This window comes from Chrysemys picta, chromosome 11, assembly GCF_011386835.1.
Source record: "Chrysemys picta bellii isolate R12L10 chromosome 11, ASM1138683v2, whole genome shotgun sequence".
NCBI lineage: Eukaryota > Metazoa > Chordata > Testudines > Emydidae > Chrysemys > Chrysemys picta.
The window spans coordinates 11,599,857-11,617,490 of record NC_088801.1 but is presented as its reverse complement, the minus strand read 5'-3'; the positions used below and the strand labels follow the sequence as shown (position 1 = coordinate 11,617,490).

Below are 17,634 nucleotides of genomic sequence, written 5' to 3'. Positions count from 1 at the left end.
GTTTGCAGGGCTGCCACTTGGCTGTCCATACGTACATTTACGAACCATTATGCCATTACTGTGTCATCCAGAGCAGATGCAAACGTTTAGATAGAATCTGAGTCCCGCCTCTTGGGGTGGGTACTGCTTGTGAGTCACCCAAGTGAGATACGTGGCTGTATCTACTTGAAGAAGAGGAAACGGTTACTTAATGTAACTGTGGTTCTTAGAGATATGATGTGGATGTGTATTCCATGACCCACTCTGTCCCCTCTGCATTGGAGCCTAGTCTTTGGATGTTGAGCACGAAGGAACTAACGGGGGGGTCAAGGCAGCACTGCCTCCTATAGCCAGGGGAGGGGCTATGGGCACGCTGCACAAGCACTGCCCCCTACGGATACTGCTAGGCACAATTCTCTGGCTCCGGTGTGCTGGGCGCGCGCACACCTAAATGGAATACACATCTGCATCAGATCTCAAAGAACCACAGTTACAATAAGTAACTGTTTCTTCTGCCAGTTCTTCCGTACCTGAAATCACAATCTTTGATCACTTCTATTGTGCCCCTAATAGATGCTTCTGGCTTGAATCTGAGTGAGGCAGATACAGATTCAACTTTACAATGGGTTGTGTTTCCATGCTGATCCCATACATGGTAGTAAATAAAAAAAGGAGCTGTAGCAGGCGAGATAATGCAACAAGCTGAGTTGTGTTTATACCAAATGTCTTTCAGAGTGTTTCATGAGTTGTGATCCAAGTCCTAGCACAAAAAGGCACAGCACGCAATAGGTAATCAGTGCGATTTGTGCCTGCTTGTGCCAGGGCTGAAATGGGCCTTTTCTGAGATCCTAAGAAGTTGATGAGGTTGCGTCTCATTTCAGTTGTGTTGATGCCTTTTGTTTTTTTGGTGTTGCGCAGCTAACCCACCTCCTGAAATTATCTGGCTGCACAATGGGAAAGAAATCCAAGAGACAGAAGACTTTCACTTTGAAAAGAAAGGCAATGAATACAGCCTGTACATCCAGGAGGTATTCCCTGAGGACACGGGCAAATATACCTGCGAAGCATGGAATGACTTAGGAGAAACTCAGACCCAAGCAACTTTGACTGTACAAGGTATGAAGCTTGAAGCTCTCTGAACCTTCCAAGTTTAGGAAGAGCACAAAGGACAGCATTCCAGTCTGCTGGATGAGGGTCTATTTAAAGTAGATGGTGTATGTAAGGTATGTTGTGGTGGATACTGCAAGCACTCAGATCTGTGTGTCTGGGTTAAGAGAGATGTTGAGCAGAAGCAACTTCTCCATTTTTACTATGGGATTTCCCATTATAGTTTAAAAACCTCATCCCTGCACACTATTGCTAAGGACAGTGCAAGAATTCTGCTAAATACCACTTCAGATTCTGATCATCAAGGCTTACTTAGCTATGGACTTACTGTAAACCATTTAATGCTGTTTTTCTTTCTAATTAAAGCACTGGGCAGTTGGAAAACCTGCCCAGGAGCCAGGCATGCTGGCTTCTTTTATTATTAGCACCATAAGAATAATGTGTGAGGAATACGTGGAAACTGCAATTTGAAAACAACCCCATAAATGAAGTCTGTGATGGCAACTTCTGTGTGATGTAAATCCCATCCTTAATGTGGTTTGAAGTACAGGGAGGGGGCTCTGCCCTAAGCTAAGTGCCTGGGTCTTTAGGTGCACTCAGTACCATCTCTTTTTAAAGAAAAATACAGGGATGTTGCATGGTCAAGTCACTTAAGTATATGAGAAGCAGCCATAAGTTTTCAAGCACTCCAGTCTTGGTTCTTCCACTGGGGCCCTCGATAAGTCAAATCTTCATTCAGTTTTCCTCTCTGATTTTGCTGGGGGGAGGGATAGCTCAGTGGTTTGAGCATTGGCCTGCTAAACCCAGGATTGTGAGTTCAATCCTTGAGGGGGCCGCTTAGGGATCTGGGGCAAAATCAGTACTTGGTCCTGCTAGTGAAGCCAGGGGGCTGGACTCAATGACCTTTCAAGGTCCCTTCCAGTTCTAGGAGATGGGATATCTCTATTAATTTATTTATTTATTTATTTAAATTTTGGAGGCCCAAGTTGATGTGAGGCATCTATAGCTGACTGAGCATCTATAGCTCCAATTCATATTATTTAGAATTATGGGTGCTCGGTACTTCTGAAAATTGGGCCCAAGATGTCTCAATTTGGACATCCAAAATCAGAGAGGAGTTCCAAACATTGTCCTGAATTCCTCTGTCCCAGATTCCTTAAAATGGGAAATCTGTTTCCCAGGAGTTATCTGATAAATTAATGTTTCTAAATGATTTGGAGGCTATAGGGCTTAAGCCTTGGATGCAGCAGACCGGTGACTGGCACACCTTGGTTTGCAATGAAGAGGTGGCTTTGTCTGTCTTCCCCCTCTGCCCGACCCAGGATTCACCTTCAGGGTTCAGCCTCATGGCAGATCTGCTACACTAGCTCGTAACAGCCCCATGGATCACATTCCACTGACTCCACACCTGCTCCCAGCATGTCCCCCTACATTAGAGAGAAATCCTCAGTTCTCCATTTAGGGCAACTTTGTAACATGGGCCTAAATCTGGCCAATAATGTGATCTATCATTGCTTAATATTAGTATTACTAAGAGTTTCTTGCAAGGCTAAAGGCTAGCTGTGTTATCAGGTTAGAAGATTAGACCCTAAAGTGTTCAAAATTCCCTTGTGACCCTGTAGTTGCTTTGTATGTAGTGTAGTCAGTTGGATGCTCACACTTAGGTGTGGCCATTTCTCTTGCTTATTTTTTTGAATGCCACATTGCTCCTTCATTTGTGTGCTGCAGAACCTCAGGACGGTATTCAACCCTGGTTCATTAGCAAACCACGATCAGTGACAGCAGCTCCTGGACAGAATGTCCTTATTTCCTGTGCCATCGCTGGAGACCCTTTCCCCACAGTTCACTGGTTTAAAGATGGGCAGGAAATAATGCCGGGAGCAGGGTGTGAGATCCTGCAAAACGAGGACATCTTCACGCTGATCATGAGGAATGTGCAGCACCGTCAGGCTGGACAGTATGAAATCCAGCTCAGGTACGTTCACCACAAAAGAAATACCTGGTAGCCATTTTTTGAGGTGCAGATTTGTTGTTTCCCCAGCCCTTGGAGCACTTTGATGTAGTTATTTTCATCCCCCTCCCACTTCCATCCCCAAACTGCAGCCAGGCATCCCTCCCTTGAACAAAACAAGACCCCTCCCATTTACGTCTTCCTTTCCTAAAACCTCCCACCACCCTAAGAAGGCACAGAACTTCATGCTGCCTCTTCACAGCCTTGCATTCACTCATCTTGGCTTACATGGTGTTGTCCTGGACAGCATGCTTGTTATTCCCAATGGCCAGCCATGGCCTTTCAGTGTAACCCGTCTTCCCCTGGCTGGTTCCTGATCTTCTGGAAAGGTCTGGATGGAGTCTAGCTCAATGGTTACAGCAGGGGACTGAGTTCTATTCCTGGTCTTGCCCCTGACTCCCTGTGTGACCTTGAGAAGTCACTTAATCTTTTGGTGCAACTCCTTACCCATTTATAAAACAGATGTTCATAAATGGTGGTAATGTGCTTTGTGATCCCTGAATCAAAGTGCTGTAGAAATGTAAAGTACTATTTTGTGAATAATAAAGTAGCTGAGTCCATGTGACAGGTCAAAAGACCCATTTAAAGCTGCGACAGGAAATGAGGTGCATTTGAAAGACAAAGGGGGCAGAGAGAAGGAGAGAGTAGGGGCATAATTTTCTTTTTTAGATGCTGGGGGTGGAAAAATCAAGCTCGGCTAGCGGCAGCGGCAAAGGTAATATATGTATCTGATTGTGGATGTCATGGCCAACATGGAGTCACAACACTGATTCATTGGGGTATGTCTTCACTGCAGAGTTAGCCTGGGCTTTTACTCGCCTAACCCTGCCTCCCCTCCTCACACAAAAACCTCTCACTCAGCTTAAGTGATGCTTTCAACCCATGCTAGGTGGCTTGACTGAAGGGTGTGGAAGCCCATATTCTGCTTTTATTAAGGCTGGTAACGGACCTTGCAGTGAGGACACAGGATTAATCATTCAAGTGCTGATAGTCCGTGACTTCTGTGTGCCCAGAAGGACAGACACTGGGAGTGGCTCAGCTTACTGCAGCACAATAAAACCATGGGGCATGTCCCCAGAAGTCCTAGTGACACACAGGTGAATACAGCACTAGTGAGGACACAGTAACTCAAGTGTGACTTTGCCGTGTGGCACACCCAAGCTAATTCTGCAGCGAGGACATACCTAAAATGGAAGGCTTACCATACCATAAACGTGATAGACTAGAAAATACAGCTAAGAGCAGAAAATTCTGTAACAAAGCCAGTGCCATAGGAGATTTCTGGTGGGCTTGATGCAGACATGAAATAGCAAACTGAAGAAAGCATAACAGAGAGACTGCATAAAAGTTAGTTTATTCCCTAATCCTTTTACAACAAGAATTGTTGGGGATCACACAAGGATCAGTGCACTCATTTTGTTTGTTCTATTCCATAACAAAGCTATGTTGGAATTATTGCTGGGTGAATTTTGAAATCCCTGATTACACTCCTCTGGTTTGTAAAAGTTTCAGTTACCATTCAGGGAGCAGAAATAAAACCATGCGCTTTAGGTAACCAACCACTCACTACAAATAATAGCTGACGAAATTTCAGCTGGTATAAATCAGCATAGCTCCATGGAAGACCAATTGACAGCAGCTGAGAATCTGGCCCAACATGAATAGTTCATGAGCAGCCCACATTGTCCTGCACACTCAATTGTTTGTGGAGTATGGAAATATGTTTATTGCCAATCTAAACATTATCTGGGGCAGTGACAGCTGAATCTGTTTGCCTTCTCTTTAACTGCATGGCTCTGAGAGGGCCGGATGCTTCTGTGTCAGTGCTACTGGATTTTATGAGAGCATGTGATGGGCTGCACCACTCACCGGTAGTCTGGTGCCTCCTCTTCGTCAGTGATTAGCTCTATCTTTCTCTCAGGTCTGTCACTCTTCTCTCAGCCCAGGAACTGAAGTGTCTTCTTTGTGACTCAGCCCTCAGACTAGGGCACTCGGCATCTCCCTCTTCTGGGGGTATATCAAAGTCTTTCCTTCAGCAGCCCTAGGCAGTTTTCCCCGGACCTATTTACTGCCTCAGGTGCCACTCCCTCAACGGCTGGTAGGGGAACCTGCGTCCACCCTCTACTCTGGGTTCCAGTTCAGGGACCCTCAGCCCAGCAGTTCTGTTCTTTACTCTCCCAGCCCTCACTGCTCCTTCCCTGGACTGCTTCCTATCACTCTTGGTGGTCCCCCCTTCCCTGGGAGTACCAGCGCCAAACCCTCTTCCCTCTTTCCAGGGAGTGACTGCTCTTTCCCAGCAGCAGCCCCTCTCTGTTGCCAGCTTCCTGGCTTTATAGGCCCTGCCTATTCCTGCCCAGCTGAACCTGCTTATAATCAATTCCTTGCACCATGGCTCTTCCTCCAGGTGCAGCCTGTGAAGTTAATAGGCCTAGCTGGCCACCTTAACCCCTTCCAGTCCTGTGTGGGGTGGATACCCCATCACATAGCATAACTGAGAAATCCGAACAACAGAGCAGGCTGGTAATATAGTGCACCAGAAGATCTTTGTATCAGAGGGGTAGCCGTGTTAGTCTGAATCTGTAAAAAGCAACAGCGGGTCCTGTGGCACCTTTAAGACTAACAGAAGTATTGGGAGCATAAGCTTTCGTGGGTAAGAACCTGACTTGCATCTGAAGAAGTGAGGTTCTTACCCACGAAAGCTTATGCTCCCAATACTTCTGTTAGTCTTAAAGGTGCCACAGGACCCTCTGTTCCAGAAGATCTTAAAACTAAGTCTATTTTTCTTCAAATGAAATGTACTTTGCCATTTCTCATATTCATTTTATATAGCACCTTGCACAAGCCCTAAAGCAATTGCACAGTGACATCCTGGCCCCCTGAAGCTGATGGCAAAACTCCCATTGACGTCTACAGGGACACCTTTAAGAATTAGAGACTGATCAAGTGTGATTGTCTATCTATCTTTGGTGTTTCTAAGATGCCTTTCTCTGAGGTTTCTAAGCACGACCAAATGTTATTCATGTCTTCCCCAATTTTCCATTTGCATTGACCACCCACATATTCAAAAAATATGTTAAAAATCTTTAGGCCTCTTACTTTCATTCTTCCACTCCATTGTGTCCCAGTTAATTCACACAGGCATACAACCCAGTCTGGTCATTGTGTTCTATCAGTGATTATTATTTAGCTCCCTTTCTTTTCCTTCCATAAATGCTAACTGGACTATTTGCTTACCTTGTCCCTTGGGGGTGGAATGCTGAATGTCAAGGGACAGTGGTTAAGCTGATACTGTTCCTTGTTTTAAAACTAAACAGAACTCAGTTCTTTGTGGTAGCTGTGTTTGTTTTCATTACCTTAGCAATGTTTTGCTGACATGTTGTTGTAAAGGGCCATAGGAATGGTGTTCCACAAATTAGTATAAACAGAGGGATCGAGTCACCCGCTCCTGAGCTACAGCCATTGAAATGGAAAACAGCAGCCTGTATAGCTGCAACAGCAACTCTGCTCAGTTGAGAGACAAGGTAGCAGAATCCGGTTGCTGATACAACAGTGTAAATCAGATCCTGGGCCGGGAAGTAAAGAAAAATTGGTTTAGCTAATTAAAGGTAAGCAGTGCTTTTTAACTATAGGAAATGGAAACACCTTCTTCCCCCTCCCCTCCCCCGCACTCTGTCAGTGATGCCTACTTTGATACACCTTATCATCATCTCATCTTGCAAAAATCTCTGTGCTTCTTTACAATGCTCTCTATTTCCTGATGCACCTTCCCCGATGTAAACAGGGAGATGAGGAGTAATTGGAGGAGCCCCCAAATCCTAAAGCCAAGCCATTGTCTCCATAATAACACAGTCTTGCAACAGAGAGCTGAGGAATCATCCTCTTGCTTCTCCTGCAAATCCTCTGCTCTGCTTATGTCACCCTATCCCCATAGTAGCCGAGGCCTTCCCATTTAAATGGAGCAATAACAATTGCTCTTTCTTCCTCCTTAGCAGCCTCTTTGAAAGTTTGATTAGTTTTGATTACTTTATATAGAGTTTTTGAGGGTGTGAAGAAAACCTAAAGTTAGCTCCCCCTCCTCATAAGCCAGGGATACCTTGAATTTTATTGAGTAAAGGTAATTTGCAGAGCAATTGGCAGGCATCAGATTGCACCCAGTGGCAGTTATTCTTTAGGAACAATGGTCCGGAGGGAATGTGTTACTCATTTCTGTGCAAACCCGGTGCTCTGCTATCAACATGCTGTGTGTTTTTAAGGAAGAAAGCCGTGACCTCCCCTCTCTTGTCCCCTTTTCCATTGCAAAGTTGCCAAACCCTAATAAAGGTATAAAAACACTTTTGGCCCAATCCTTAGCTGTGTAAATCAGTGTAGCTCCTTTGACGCTGACGATCTGGCCCAGTATGGTTAGTGAGTTTTCTTAGGGTTAAAACTTTTCATGATCTGGATGTTGTTCCCATGTAACTGCCTCCAAGCAGAGAGTTGCCAAACTCTATTCTGAATCCTCACAATGAGCGTCCCTAAAGCACAAGAGCTGCAGCTAGAGGTCAACTTGTTCGCCCTTTTTCAGTTAATTTTTAGAAAGCATAATTCAGTCTGCAATCTTTGTTTCACACGCCACCACTCAGCAGGAATCCTCAACATGGCCCTTACTTCAGCTAGCTGTGCTTCTTTGCTTCCCACTTTCCGGGGACATACAGGAAGTGTCAGACCTGAGGTACAGTGAAAATATTTGAATAGATCCTGCCAAGAAGTTAGCATTTTAAGATATTTTGAACATAAAAGCCATTCCAGAGAAAACTCATCCTACAATTAGGACAGAAGCTATTTTTAAAATCGCTTCAGGCTTCACAGCTGGGGTTTTGTTTGTTTTTTAAATTCTTTGACATTTTAAAGATAAGTCCTGTGTAGCACTGTTATGCAGAGCAATTCTAGAGAATCCAACACTTCCAAACACGGTTCTTTATAGTTCAGCCATTAAACTCCGCTACACTTGGGGACCTATACATAATTCCAGCATTAGGAGGGTTTGTGGTAACTCAGCCATTGAAATCTGCCTCTGGCTGCTGTTTAGTGTATAAGATCCCAACATGGAGAGTTTTTATTTATATTTCTATTATATATAAAATAAGTTGCAGGAATGCAAAAAAAATAAAAAAAAAAATTTGCCACTCTCAGCCTAGCTTGGAGTCAAACCAGCATCCTGTATGTGAAATGCTTAATATCCTCTTACTAATCCTCTGAGTCATCCAGTCCCTCCTAAATAATAATAATTCTTTGCACTTGTATCACCGTATTAATCTGAAGATCTCAAAGCACTTTGCAAAAGTGAGTAAGTCATATTATCCCCATTTTATAGATGGTGAAGTTAAAGCACGAAGGTAAAATCCTGCCCCCATTGAAATCAATGGTAAAAAGCACATAAATTTCACTGGAGCCAGGATTTAACTCAGAGAGTTAAAGCAATTGGACAAGGACACCATGAAGCAGTGGCAGAGTCAAGGCATGAAGCCAGTGGTCCCAAATCCCAGGCATTTGCTAGAACGTGTAGATCATAAAAAAGGATTTAGGAAACTGTCTCAGGATGGTTTTATCTATCTAGCCACTTATGTGGCCCACTATCACCATAGTATCCGAACGCTTCCCAAGTATGTAAAAATAGAAATCTCTCTCCCCATTTTTCCCCCTCCTCCATTCCCAGACTGTAGGAGAAATAGCTGGGTAGTTTATAGGACTTTTTCTTTACTTTGTTTATTTTGCATGTGTGAAAAACGTGTAGAAGGAAAGCTAAGCTGAAGTAATGAATGGATTCTGCATTCAGTAATGAAAATAGTGAGGTCCATGGTCGTTTATCTCATGTGGGCGTGACTTCCATGGTTCCTCTGGCACTGGTCTGAAGGAAGGACCTGCAACATTTCAGAGTGTTTCCATTCATGCTGAAATCTTCTTGGAGGTGGGAAAGGAATATTATTTGGGTATCAGATGTTGCAAAAAGGTCCATTAAGATGAGCCTAGAAGTACCGTCCCTGGCCTGTGAACAACAGGAGGGCTTCATCCACCAGTGCAAAAAGTGCTGTCCCAGTACCATGCCTGACTTGAAGCCTGGTTGAGAGGAATCCAGTACACTAGCAGCTTAACACGTGATGTTGGAGACTGTTGCTGTTCTCCTGTTTTCTTAATTTACTTGCCTCCAAAGGAAGACTGGACATTAGGAAGTAGTTTACAAGATCTCTAGCATCAAGCAGTGGTTTCTTTAGGACTGGTTGGACCGTGGGTGGCTCGTGACTCCTCCATTTGGGGAGGCTGGGCACACCCAGACCATGGGCCCACCCGGAGGCCTGCCTCTGCTCGGCCTCCTCCCCCAGAAGCCCCACCATGCTCCACCCCCAACCCTGTCTGGCCTCTGCCCCCGAAGCCCCCCTCCCTGCCCACTCCTTCCCCCAAGTAGGGTTGCCAGGCGTCCAGTTTTCGACCAGAGTGCCCAGTTGAAAAGGGACCCTGGCAACTCCTGTTGGCACTGTCAACCAGGCCGTTAAAAGTCTGGTTGGCGGCCCAGCGGGGCCCCGGGGCTAAGGCAGGCTCCCTGTGGGTCCTGGAAGCAGCCGCCAGGTCCCTGCAGCCCCTAGGTGCATGGGTGGCCAGGGAATCTCCGCGCACTGCCCCCAGCGCCAGTTCCGCAGCTCCCATTGGCCGGGAACCGCGACCAATGGGAACTGTGGGGCTGGTGTCTGCGGGCACGAGGGTAGCACGCGGAGCCTCCCTGGCCACCCATGCACCTAAAGGCTGCAGGGACCTGGCGGCCACTTCCTGGGAGCCGCCATAAGCGCCACCAGGACCCCAACCCCCGTCCTGCACCCCAACTCCTACCCCAGCCCAGAGTCCCCTCCTGCACCCAAACTCCCTCCTGGAGTCCGCACTCCTCCCGCACCCTCCCCCCCCCCGGTATAATATATTACCATTATAAAAATATAGCCTTGTGCTGGATCTTCTGTATTGATTCTAACCACTATGTCATACTGTTGTAAGTCACAGAGGCTTGGACCATTTGTGTTGAACAGATTTAAAAATTTTAGTAAGATGATGTTAAAGAAAAACATAGTGAACAGATTTCAGAGTAGCAGCCGTGTTAGTCAGTATCCGCAAAAAGAACAGGAGTACTTGTGGCACCTTAGAGACTAACAAATTTATTAGAGCATAAGCTTTCGTGGACTACAGCCCACTTCTTCGGATGCATATAGATCCACCAGGAGTTGGTGGGAGGAAGGAGGGGGGATGGTTAATTTCTCCTTGCTTTAAGATCCAAGGGGTTTGGATCTGTATTCACCAGGGAATGGTGAAGAGTTTCTCAAGGCTTCCCAGGGAAGGGAATCCACTTGGGAATGGTGGCAGCGGACCAGTTCTAAGCTGGTAGTTAAGCTTAGAAGTTTTCATGCAGGCCCCCAGGTTTGTACCCTAAAGTTCAGAGTGGGGAAGCAGCCTTGACATGGCTTATGCTCTAATAAATTTGTTAGTCTCTAAGGTGCCACAAGTACTCCTGTTCTTTTTGCGGATACAGACTAACACGGCTGCTACTCTGAAACCTGTCATTATGCAAGGCACTGCATTTAGCCGTATGGAGTGGAAATCCATCAACTTCATGAAAAAAATCTATATGCATCCGAAGAAGTGGGCTGTAGTCCACGAAAGCTTATGCTCTAATAAATTTGTTAGTCTCTAAGGTGCCACAAGTACTCCTGTTCTTTTTATAGTGAACAGAGTTTGAGCATAGAAGTTTCTGGTTATCAGGGAATAACATACAGATTATCGAGGGTGCAAAGTTTGGTTTAAAATAAGGTGGCATGAGGAATACATAATCTGCAATATCCCCGATTGGGGGTAAAAGGTTGATGGGTCAAAGTACAGACATTGAGATATGAGGGTATGAAGTTCATAAAGTGGCTATGTTCGGGTGTGGATAATAATGAGTGGATATGATGATGAGGATGGATTGACCCTCATTTGGTGAGATTTAATGTTCAGGGAGTTTATGGTTCCAGTTCATATGATCCAACGGAGAAGGTCACTTGGTCTCTTTCTCGTAGTGGGAGAACGATGTCACTCTGGCTCACGCCTCCTGGTACTGTCGGTGGCCGGTGTATAGTATATTCTAAAGGGTGTTCATATAAACAGGGCCTTGTCTAGGAAAACATTTTCTAGTACTGTTGAAAAATTGGCCAGGCAAACTCAGTTTCTGGTAGCTCAGGTTAAACAATTTTAAAATCCATATTTAAAACTTCAGTGCATAATGGGCCAAAAGGGGTTCTGTGGTGGTCTTATTAAGTAAAAGCCTTTTGAAAAGGGAAGAGCTGGGAAAAAATAACCTCTAAGTTTCCATGCACACGTCCTGAGAATGTTTCCAGTGATATATATCATCTTTGTTTAAAAAAAAAAAAATCCGTCCAGGAGTTTCCAGTCCAGTTATGAGTTTCTGCCTAGACTGGAAAGGACCAAAAATCCACCCACCAATAAAATATCACCATGGTCTTTAATCATTGGAAAGGGGTTGATTAATGTGTTTTTGTTTTGTTTTTTAAATGACAACACAAGGTGCAGTCAGGATGACTGTACTATTGCCAGGGACATGAACTTTAGCACTTGGAGTCTCCTAAGTTAAGTGGAGATGAGCCATTTGCAGTTAGGAGGATATTATGTCTGCTGGAGAAGCATAGTGGGGGAAGGGAAGCACGCTAATGACTTCTTTAATGGGAGCCATTTACAAAAGGCATCTGTGGCATTCCTCTGCAAAAGGAAGAATAAGGGCTCAGCACCATATATGGTGACACTTTTATGTTTTTTAATATAAACATGTACAGGCTGGAGCAATCCATGTGGATTGGGTGTTCTGATTGGTTGGCTGGGGAGGGGCAAGGGGGAATGAGACCCTGCTTTTACTATCTTAGCGTTAGGAAAGTTAAAAGCTTGGATCTGAACATATAAACACTAGGGCAGAGTTGGAAAGATTTTAAACATTGCAAAATAGCCTCTTCCTCTGCCTAGATTTTCCAGCTTTTGTATTTGTTTTTCTTTAGCTTGTTTGTGTGGGGCTGTTTCATTCTTTAAGTGTGCTTTGGTTTAAGAAGGAGGGTGGGAGTGTTTATTCATTCCATAATGCAAGCAACAGCCAATTAGCAACAGCTTTTGGAGATACCAATCATCCAGACAAATAGTAACCTAACCAACTTAGCCATCCACCAGGACACTCAGCTCAGAAAAGGAGAGGGACACACTGGGTTTGATGTATTTTAGTGGAATACAAAGCAATTTATCTCAGGCATCTTATTCTGTTGGGGGTGGGAGGTGAGGAATATCCTATTTCCAATTTCACTTAAACTTTTCAGGAACCAAGTGGGAGAATGCAGCTGCCAGGTGTCTCTGATGCTGAGAGAAAGTTCAGTTTCCGGAGGAGAAATGCACAGAGAGTGAGTACAGTTCCCAGGGACTTGCATGGGTGGGTTCTATCTATTTTTGCTCTGCTAATTCTTTGCCCTTCCAGACCGAGGCTGGCTGCATTTCAACCTAATCCCCAAATGTGACCCAACAAATTGTTTTCATCATACAGTTGAAGCATATTGTACCAAGCCCGTGTAGAGATCTTTTTTGTTTGTGCCCATATATGGCTCCTGAAGTCATCACTGATGCAATAAACTAATGGAGTGTGCTCCTCTAATCAAACTTCCCTTCTATAAACACATTTCATCCTTGCTCTGAGATTGTTCCCTGACATTTTAAACCAGCCCCTTTCTGGCTGTCTTTCTGTTTTCTTTTGCTCACAGTGGTAGGGAACCAGCCAGCTCTGGAGAACGAAGAGATGGTGGTGATCATGGTGCACTAACGTTCGGCAGAATCAGTGGCTTCAGAAAGAGTGGTGGTGACACCAGACCAGCTGAGGAGGAGCAGGAAGACGTTCGAGGGGTACTCAAAAGACGAGTGGAAACCCGGGAGCACACGGAAGAGAGGCTCCGGCAGCAGGAAGCAGAGCAGCTTGATTTCCGTGACATTTTGGGGAAGAAAGTCAACACTAAAAGCTTTTCTGAGGAGGAGCTGAAAGAAATCCCAGCTGAGCAAATGGACTTCCGCGCTAACCTGCAGCGGCAGGTCAAGCCCAAGACCTTGTCGGAGGAGGAAAGGAAAGTTCACAGCCCTCAGCAGGTGGACTTCCGTGCGGTGCTTGCCAAGAAGGGCACCCCCAAAGTCTCCTTGCCGGAGAAGGTGCCACCCCCTAAACCAGCCACCCCAGATTTCAGATCTGTGCTTGGCTCGAAGAAGAAGCCACCAGCTGAGAATGGCAGCACCAATACCCAAGCTCAGGACACCAGCACCAATTCTGTGGCTCAGAATGCCAGCACCAACTCTGAAGCTCAGCATGCCAAACAAGAGGTGAAAGAGGAGGAGAAGAATGACACAAACTGTGCACATGGGTGCTCGATGGTAGATGGTGGAATAACTGAGAAGAAAGTTGACAGCAAAGGAATGGCACCATCATTTACAGAGAAGCTCCAGGATACTCATGTAGTGGATGGTGAAAAATTAGTGTTACAATGTCGGATTTCCTCTGATCCCCCTGCAGCTGTCACCTGGACTCTAGACGGCAAAGCCATCAAATCATCAAAGTTCATTGTCCTCTCTCAAGAAGGTAATTAAATGAATAACACAGCAACTGGATGGCACACTGTTACATCCACCTCTTGATTAATAATGTTTACTTTATTAAATGCAATGCAATACTTTATTTGAGTGTGATGCCAGTAACTGACTCCAGATGCATCAGTCTTGTTATTTCAGTGGTGTGCACAATGAACAGCATTGTTTGACATGTTTCCTGTAGATTCCCCTTTAACAACTTGCAGATGTAATTTTCATAAAATTGAACATCTTGCATTCTTGTTAAATGCTGTTTATATTGTTAACAGTGTTTAAGGACTCCGTACATGGTGTTTATTTAAACTGAACTTTAAGAATTTATAACAATGAAAAACTGAATAACATTATTGCTGGTTTGTAAATTTTGATTTAAATCTCATGTATGTTAATTTTTCAGGCTGGTTCTAATTGAGTTCAGACACATGAGAGGAAGGGAGGGATTGAACTGTAAAAAGTTGCTACAACTCCAAATTATAAAGCAGCCTCCAAGATCAGAGCTGAGAGATTTAATTCCCAGTGCATTTAACTCAGATGTATTTAATTAATGTTATACCCCTTGAAATGATACCAGTACCGTGCAAGATTTTTCAGCATTCCAGAAAACTAGCTTGAAACTTTCTAAATTAATTAATCTATTTCATAGCTCTGGGAAATGGATCAGAATTTGGCAAAAACCCTTAAACACAGTGTTGTCAAATTACCAGAATCATTCCTTTGCTATGTTCCGCACACTGAATAAATAGACTGTCTTGAACTGGTTTTGTACAGTATGAAATGGGCTGTTGTCTCTAGTACAACACATTTTGCAGGGGACAAAAATAGGAAAATGTAATATCAGTAACACAGAATGAAGTCATTGTTTGTTGGTTTCATAAGGCACCTTTAAATGTTGTGCAGAAAATGACATAGTCCTATAGAACTCGTAGCAAAAAAGTTATTGTGGTAATAATCAGCCTTCTACAGTATCTGCTCTCTTATCTATGTTTCACTGTATAGCTAACTCCCAATAATTAAACTAAATCAGAACCAAAATACCATACCTAGGTGGTCCACCAAGAGCAACAAGTTACTGCACAGTGATCTGAACACACAAGCAACTTCTGGACTCCTTTATTTTAAGCCAGTGGGAGCTAGAAGTTTTGAAGAGGTAACACTGTCTTCACAGAGGTACCAGGTTGGTGCTCCAATACCACAATGTCAGTAGCTAGATGGCGTGGAAGATGCACCAAGTGCCTGACTTCTTGCATGTACCTGAAATGGTATAATGATTTCATTGACAAGCATCAGCCCTACTTGTCAGCGGGTGTGTCTCACCTTAGTGCAGCACAGGGATGGTGTGTGTGTGTATGTGTGAGAGGGGTTGAAAGGGAGGGAAGCCAACCTTGAATAACCCTCATCCTGAGCTGAATCCCTGCTTATGCGGAAAGAAGCCCAGGTGGCAGGGATTCAACTCTGGCCTTGGCTGCAGTTAGAGTGTTTCATCTCTCCCACCCACCACAGCTCAATGCAGAATTACAGCAAACAACCTGACGGTGCAAATCTCTCTTCCAGACAATCATTTTCCTGAATTGCATTGGAGCCGCCTGCTGGGCCCAGTTTTATTGTCACAGTGATCTTTCTGCATGAAGTTGCTTTCTTGCCTGATGGAGGTGGAGTACTAAGAAATAATAATGTTATAAAGGAAATGGGGGGTTGTGATGTGGTTGGTCGAGCTAGAAACCAGAACTAACTAGGGCTCCCTATGGTCCGGATTTTCCAGGAGAGTAGTGATGCTGAAGTTGGTCTGTCAGCTAGCCTGACTGATGGGTTGTTAAAGCCTCCCAGTGTAATGGGGCTGGTGCAGCAGCACTGAGTTGTGGTGCCACATGGCTGATATTTTGTCATGAGCTCACAGTAGAGCAAGTTCTTGCCACGGGACTGAAAAGAAAAGTTTATGATGAGAGAAAAAGTACAACATTTAAAGATGGCCACGCTGCAAGGAGTAGGAGCTCTGGCCCAGATTTGTAAGATATTTAGGCATTGGTCTGCTCAGCAGTGCCACACTGAAGAGACTTAGGAGCCTATGACTAAGGCTATGTCTCCACTGCCAAACTGTTTGGACTACGAGGATGTGAAGAGCAATACACACCAAAGTGCTGCTCAGTAACTCCCTGTGTGGATGCTGCGGCGTGTACTAAAAGGTTCCTAGTTCAAATTAACGTAGTCCTGCTTGAAGAACTCTGTTAACACGAACAATGAACCTTTTAATTTTCATCTGCAGTACTGTTAGTGGAGTGACAACGCATCATTTAGGTGCATGCTGCTATTCACACCTCCATTGTCTGAACTGTGGGAGCAGTGTAGAGAAGTCCTAAGAATCAAGTGAATTGGGCACTTAGGAGTCTAAATCCCACTGAAAGGGACTTAGGTTCCTAAGTCAGTTAGACATTGCAGTGCTGAGTGGAGTAATATCTAAATACCTCTAAAATCAGGGCCACAGCCTTTATGTTCTAGTAGTAGTAATATTATTAGCTCATTGGTATTATCTTTAATTTGTTTGGCTTTGGGAAGCTACCCCCTGGTAAATTTCAAATCAATATCAGCTGGCTTTGGAGCTGGTGGTGGTGGGGATTAAGTTGTGCCACTGTTTTGCAGTGAGATGCTTCCATGCCCACTGTGAATTAAATAATTAGAGTTTCATGATCCTCGTTCAAAGCAAGTGCCAATTATTTTATTTATTTTCTTTTTCTGCTAATAAGGGTTTGTAAATATTTGAAGGATGTAAACATCGAGACTGGAGAGGAAATAATTCGCATGCTAAAAGGACATAGAACTAGTATCTGCAAGGTAGATAGTAAGAAAGGGCAAATTTAGGTTGAATATCAAGAAAGAATTCCTGACAGTGAGCTCTGTTGCCCTATGGGATAATCTCCCAGAGGAAGTGGGGGACCCCACCACATTTTAAATCCAGATTGGATGTAACGGTAGTAAGTGTACAAAGGCAGTGTGGGTCAGTGGACAGGGAACTGGGCTGGTAGTCGAGATACGTGGTTCTGTTCACTGACCTGCTGCGTGGCCTTGGACGTATCATATCATCTCTCTGCGCCTTTATTTCCCCTCGAACCCTTTGTTGGTCTTGCCTAATTAGACTGTAAACTCTTCAGGGCAGAGACTGTCTCTTACTCTGTATAGTGAGGCCTTGATCTCAGTTTGGGCTTCTAGAAGTTGCCAGAATATAAATAACTATAGGAAACAGCCCTGCACTGAGAAGGAGTTAATCTGGGTGACCCAATAAGTCTTTTCCATCTTTAGCTTATACGCATAAAACAGCAACAGACTGGGCCGTTGGCAGGTTAGAACTCTGCATTAGCATGCTGAAGACCCAGGTCCAATCTTTGGGACTGGGAGTCCTGAACAAGCAGCCTGTTCCCTCCTGCAGCAAGCCCTTCCACCAATCTACGAGCAGCATTTAATGGGCTCTGCAGATAATCCTGTTCAGCCGTCCTCAGCTAAAAGAAGGTTGATGCAATGTGGAGGAGAGGAATTAATAGCAAAGGGACCTAGCTCACGTTAATGGGCTTAGTTCCTGCAAAGCTATTTTTGAGTGCTAGGGTATCATCTGGCTCTCATTGTATTCAACAGTAAAAATCCTAGTGGAAGCAGGATTGAGCCTATTGTCCAATATTTCTCCCTCTCTTCGGAATGTATGCTACCCTTAGATTTGATGGCGACATTTTAGTTGATGGCCGTCAGGAGTAGAAAAGGAGATCTCTGAGAAAGAATACCATAAAATGTATCCCACCGATACTGTAGCTTCATTGTGAAGCTCACAGAAATGGCATGCACCTAGTTAATGAATCAGGATCTAAGGCTGCATTGGAATA

The 17,634-nt window shown here is 44.5% G+C and overlaps 1 protein-coding gene across 10 annotated transcripts in view; it reads left to right on the top strand.

The window, feature by feature from the left end:
• Window positions 1–17,634, top strand: part of MYLK (myosin light chain kinase) — a 303,266-nt gene that overhangs the window by 195,957 nt on the left and 89,675 nt on the right. For 8 of the 10 annotated variants that reach the window (XM_042843095.2, XM_008167811.4, XM_042843094.2 and 5 more), the window contains 4 exons: window positions 898–1,095; window positions 2,815–3,061; window positions 12,469–12,549; window positions 12,904–13,763. In XM_042843095.2, coding sequence (XP_042699029.2) covers window positions 898–1,095; window positions 2,815–3,061; window positions 12,469–12,549; window positions 12,904–13,763 — 1,386 coding nt within the window. Of the gene's footprint in view, window positions 1–897; window positions 1,096–2,814; window positions 3,062–6,554; window positions 6,703–11,768; window positions 11,907–12,468; window positions 12,550–12,903; window positions 13,764–17,634 lie in introns of those variants that run through there. The other 2 variants (XM_005279819.5, XM_042843096.2) reach the window with 2 other exon arrangements.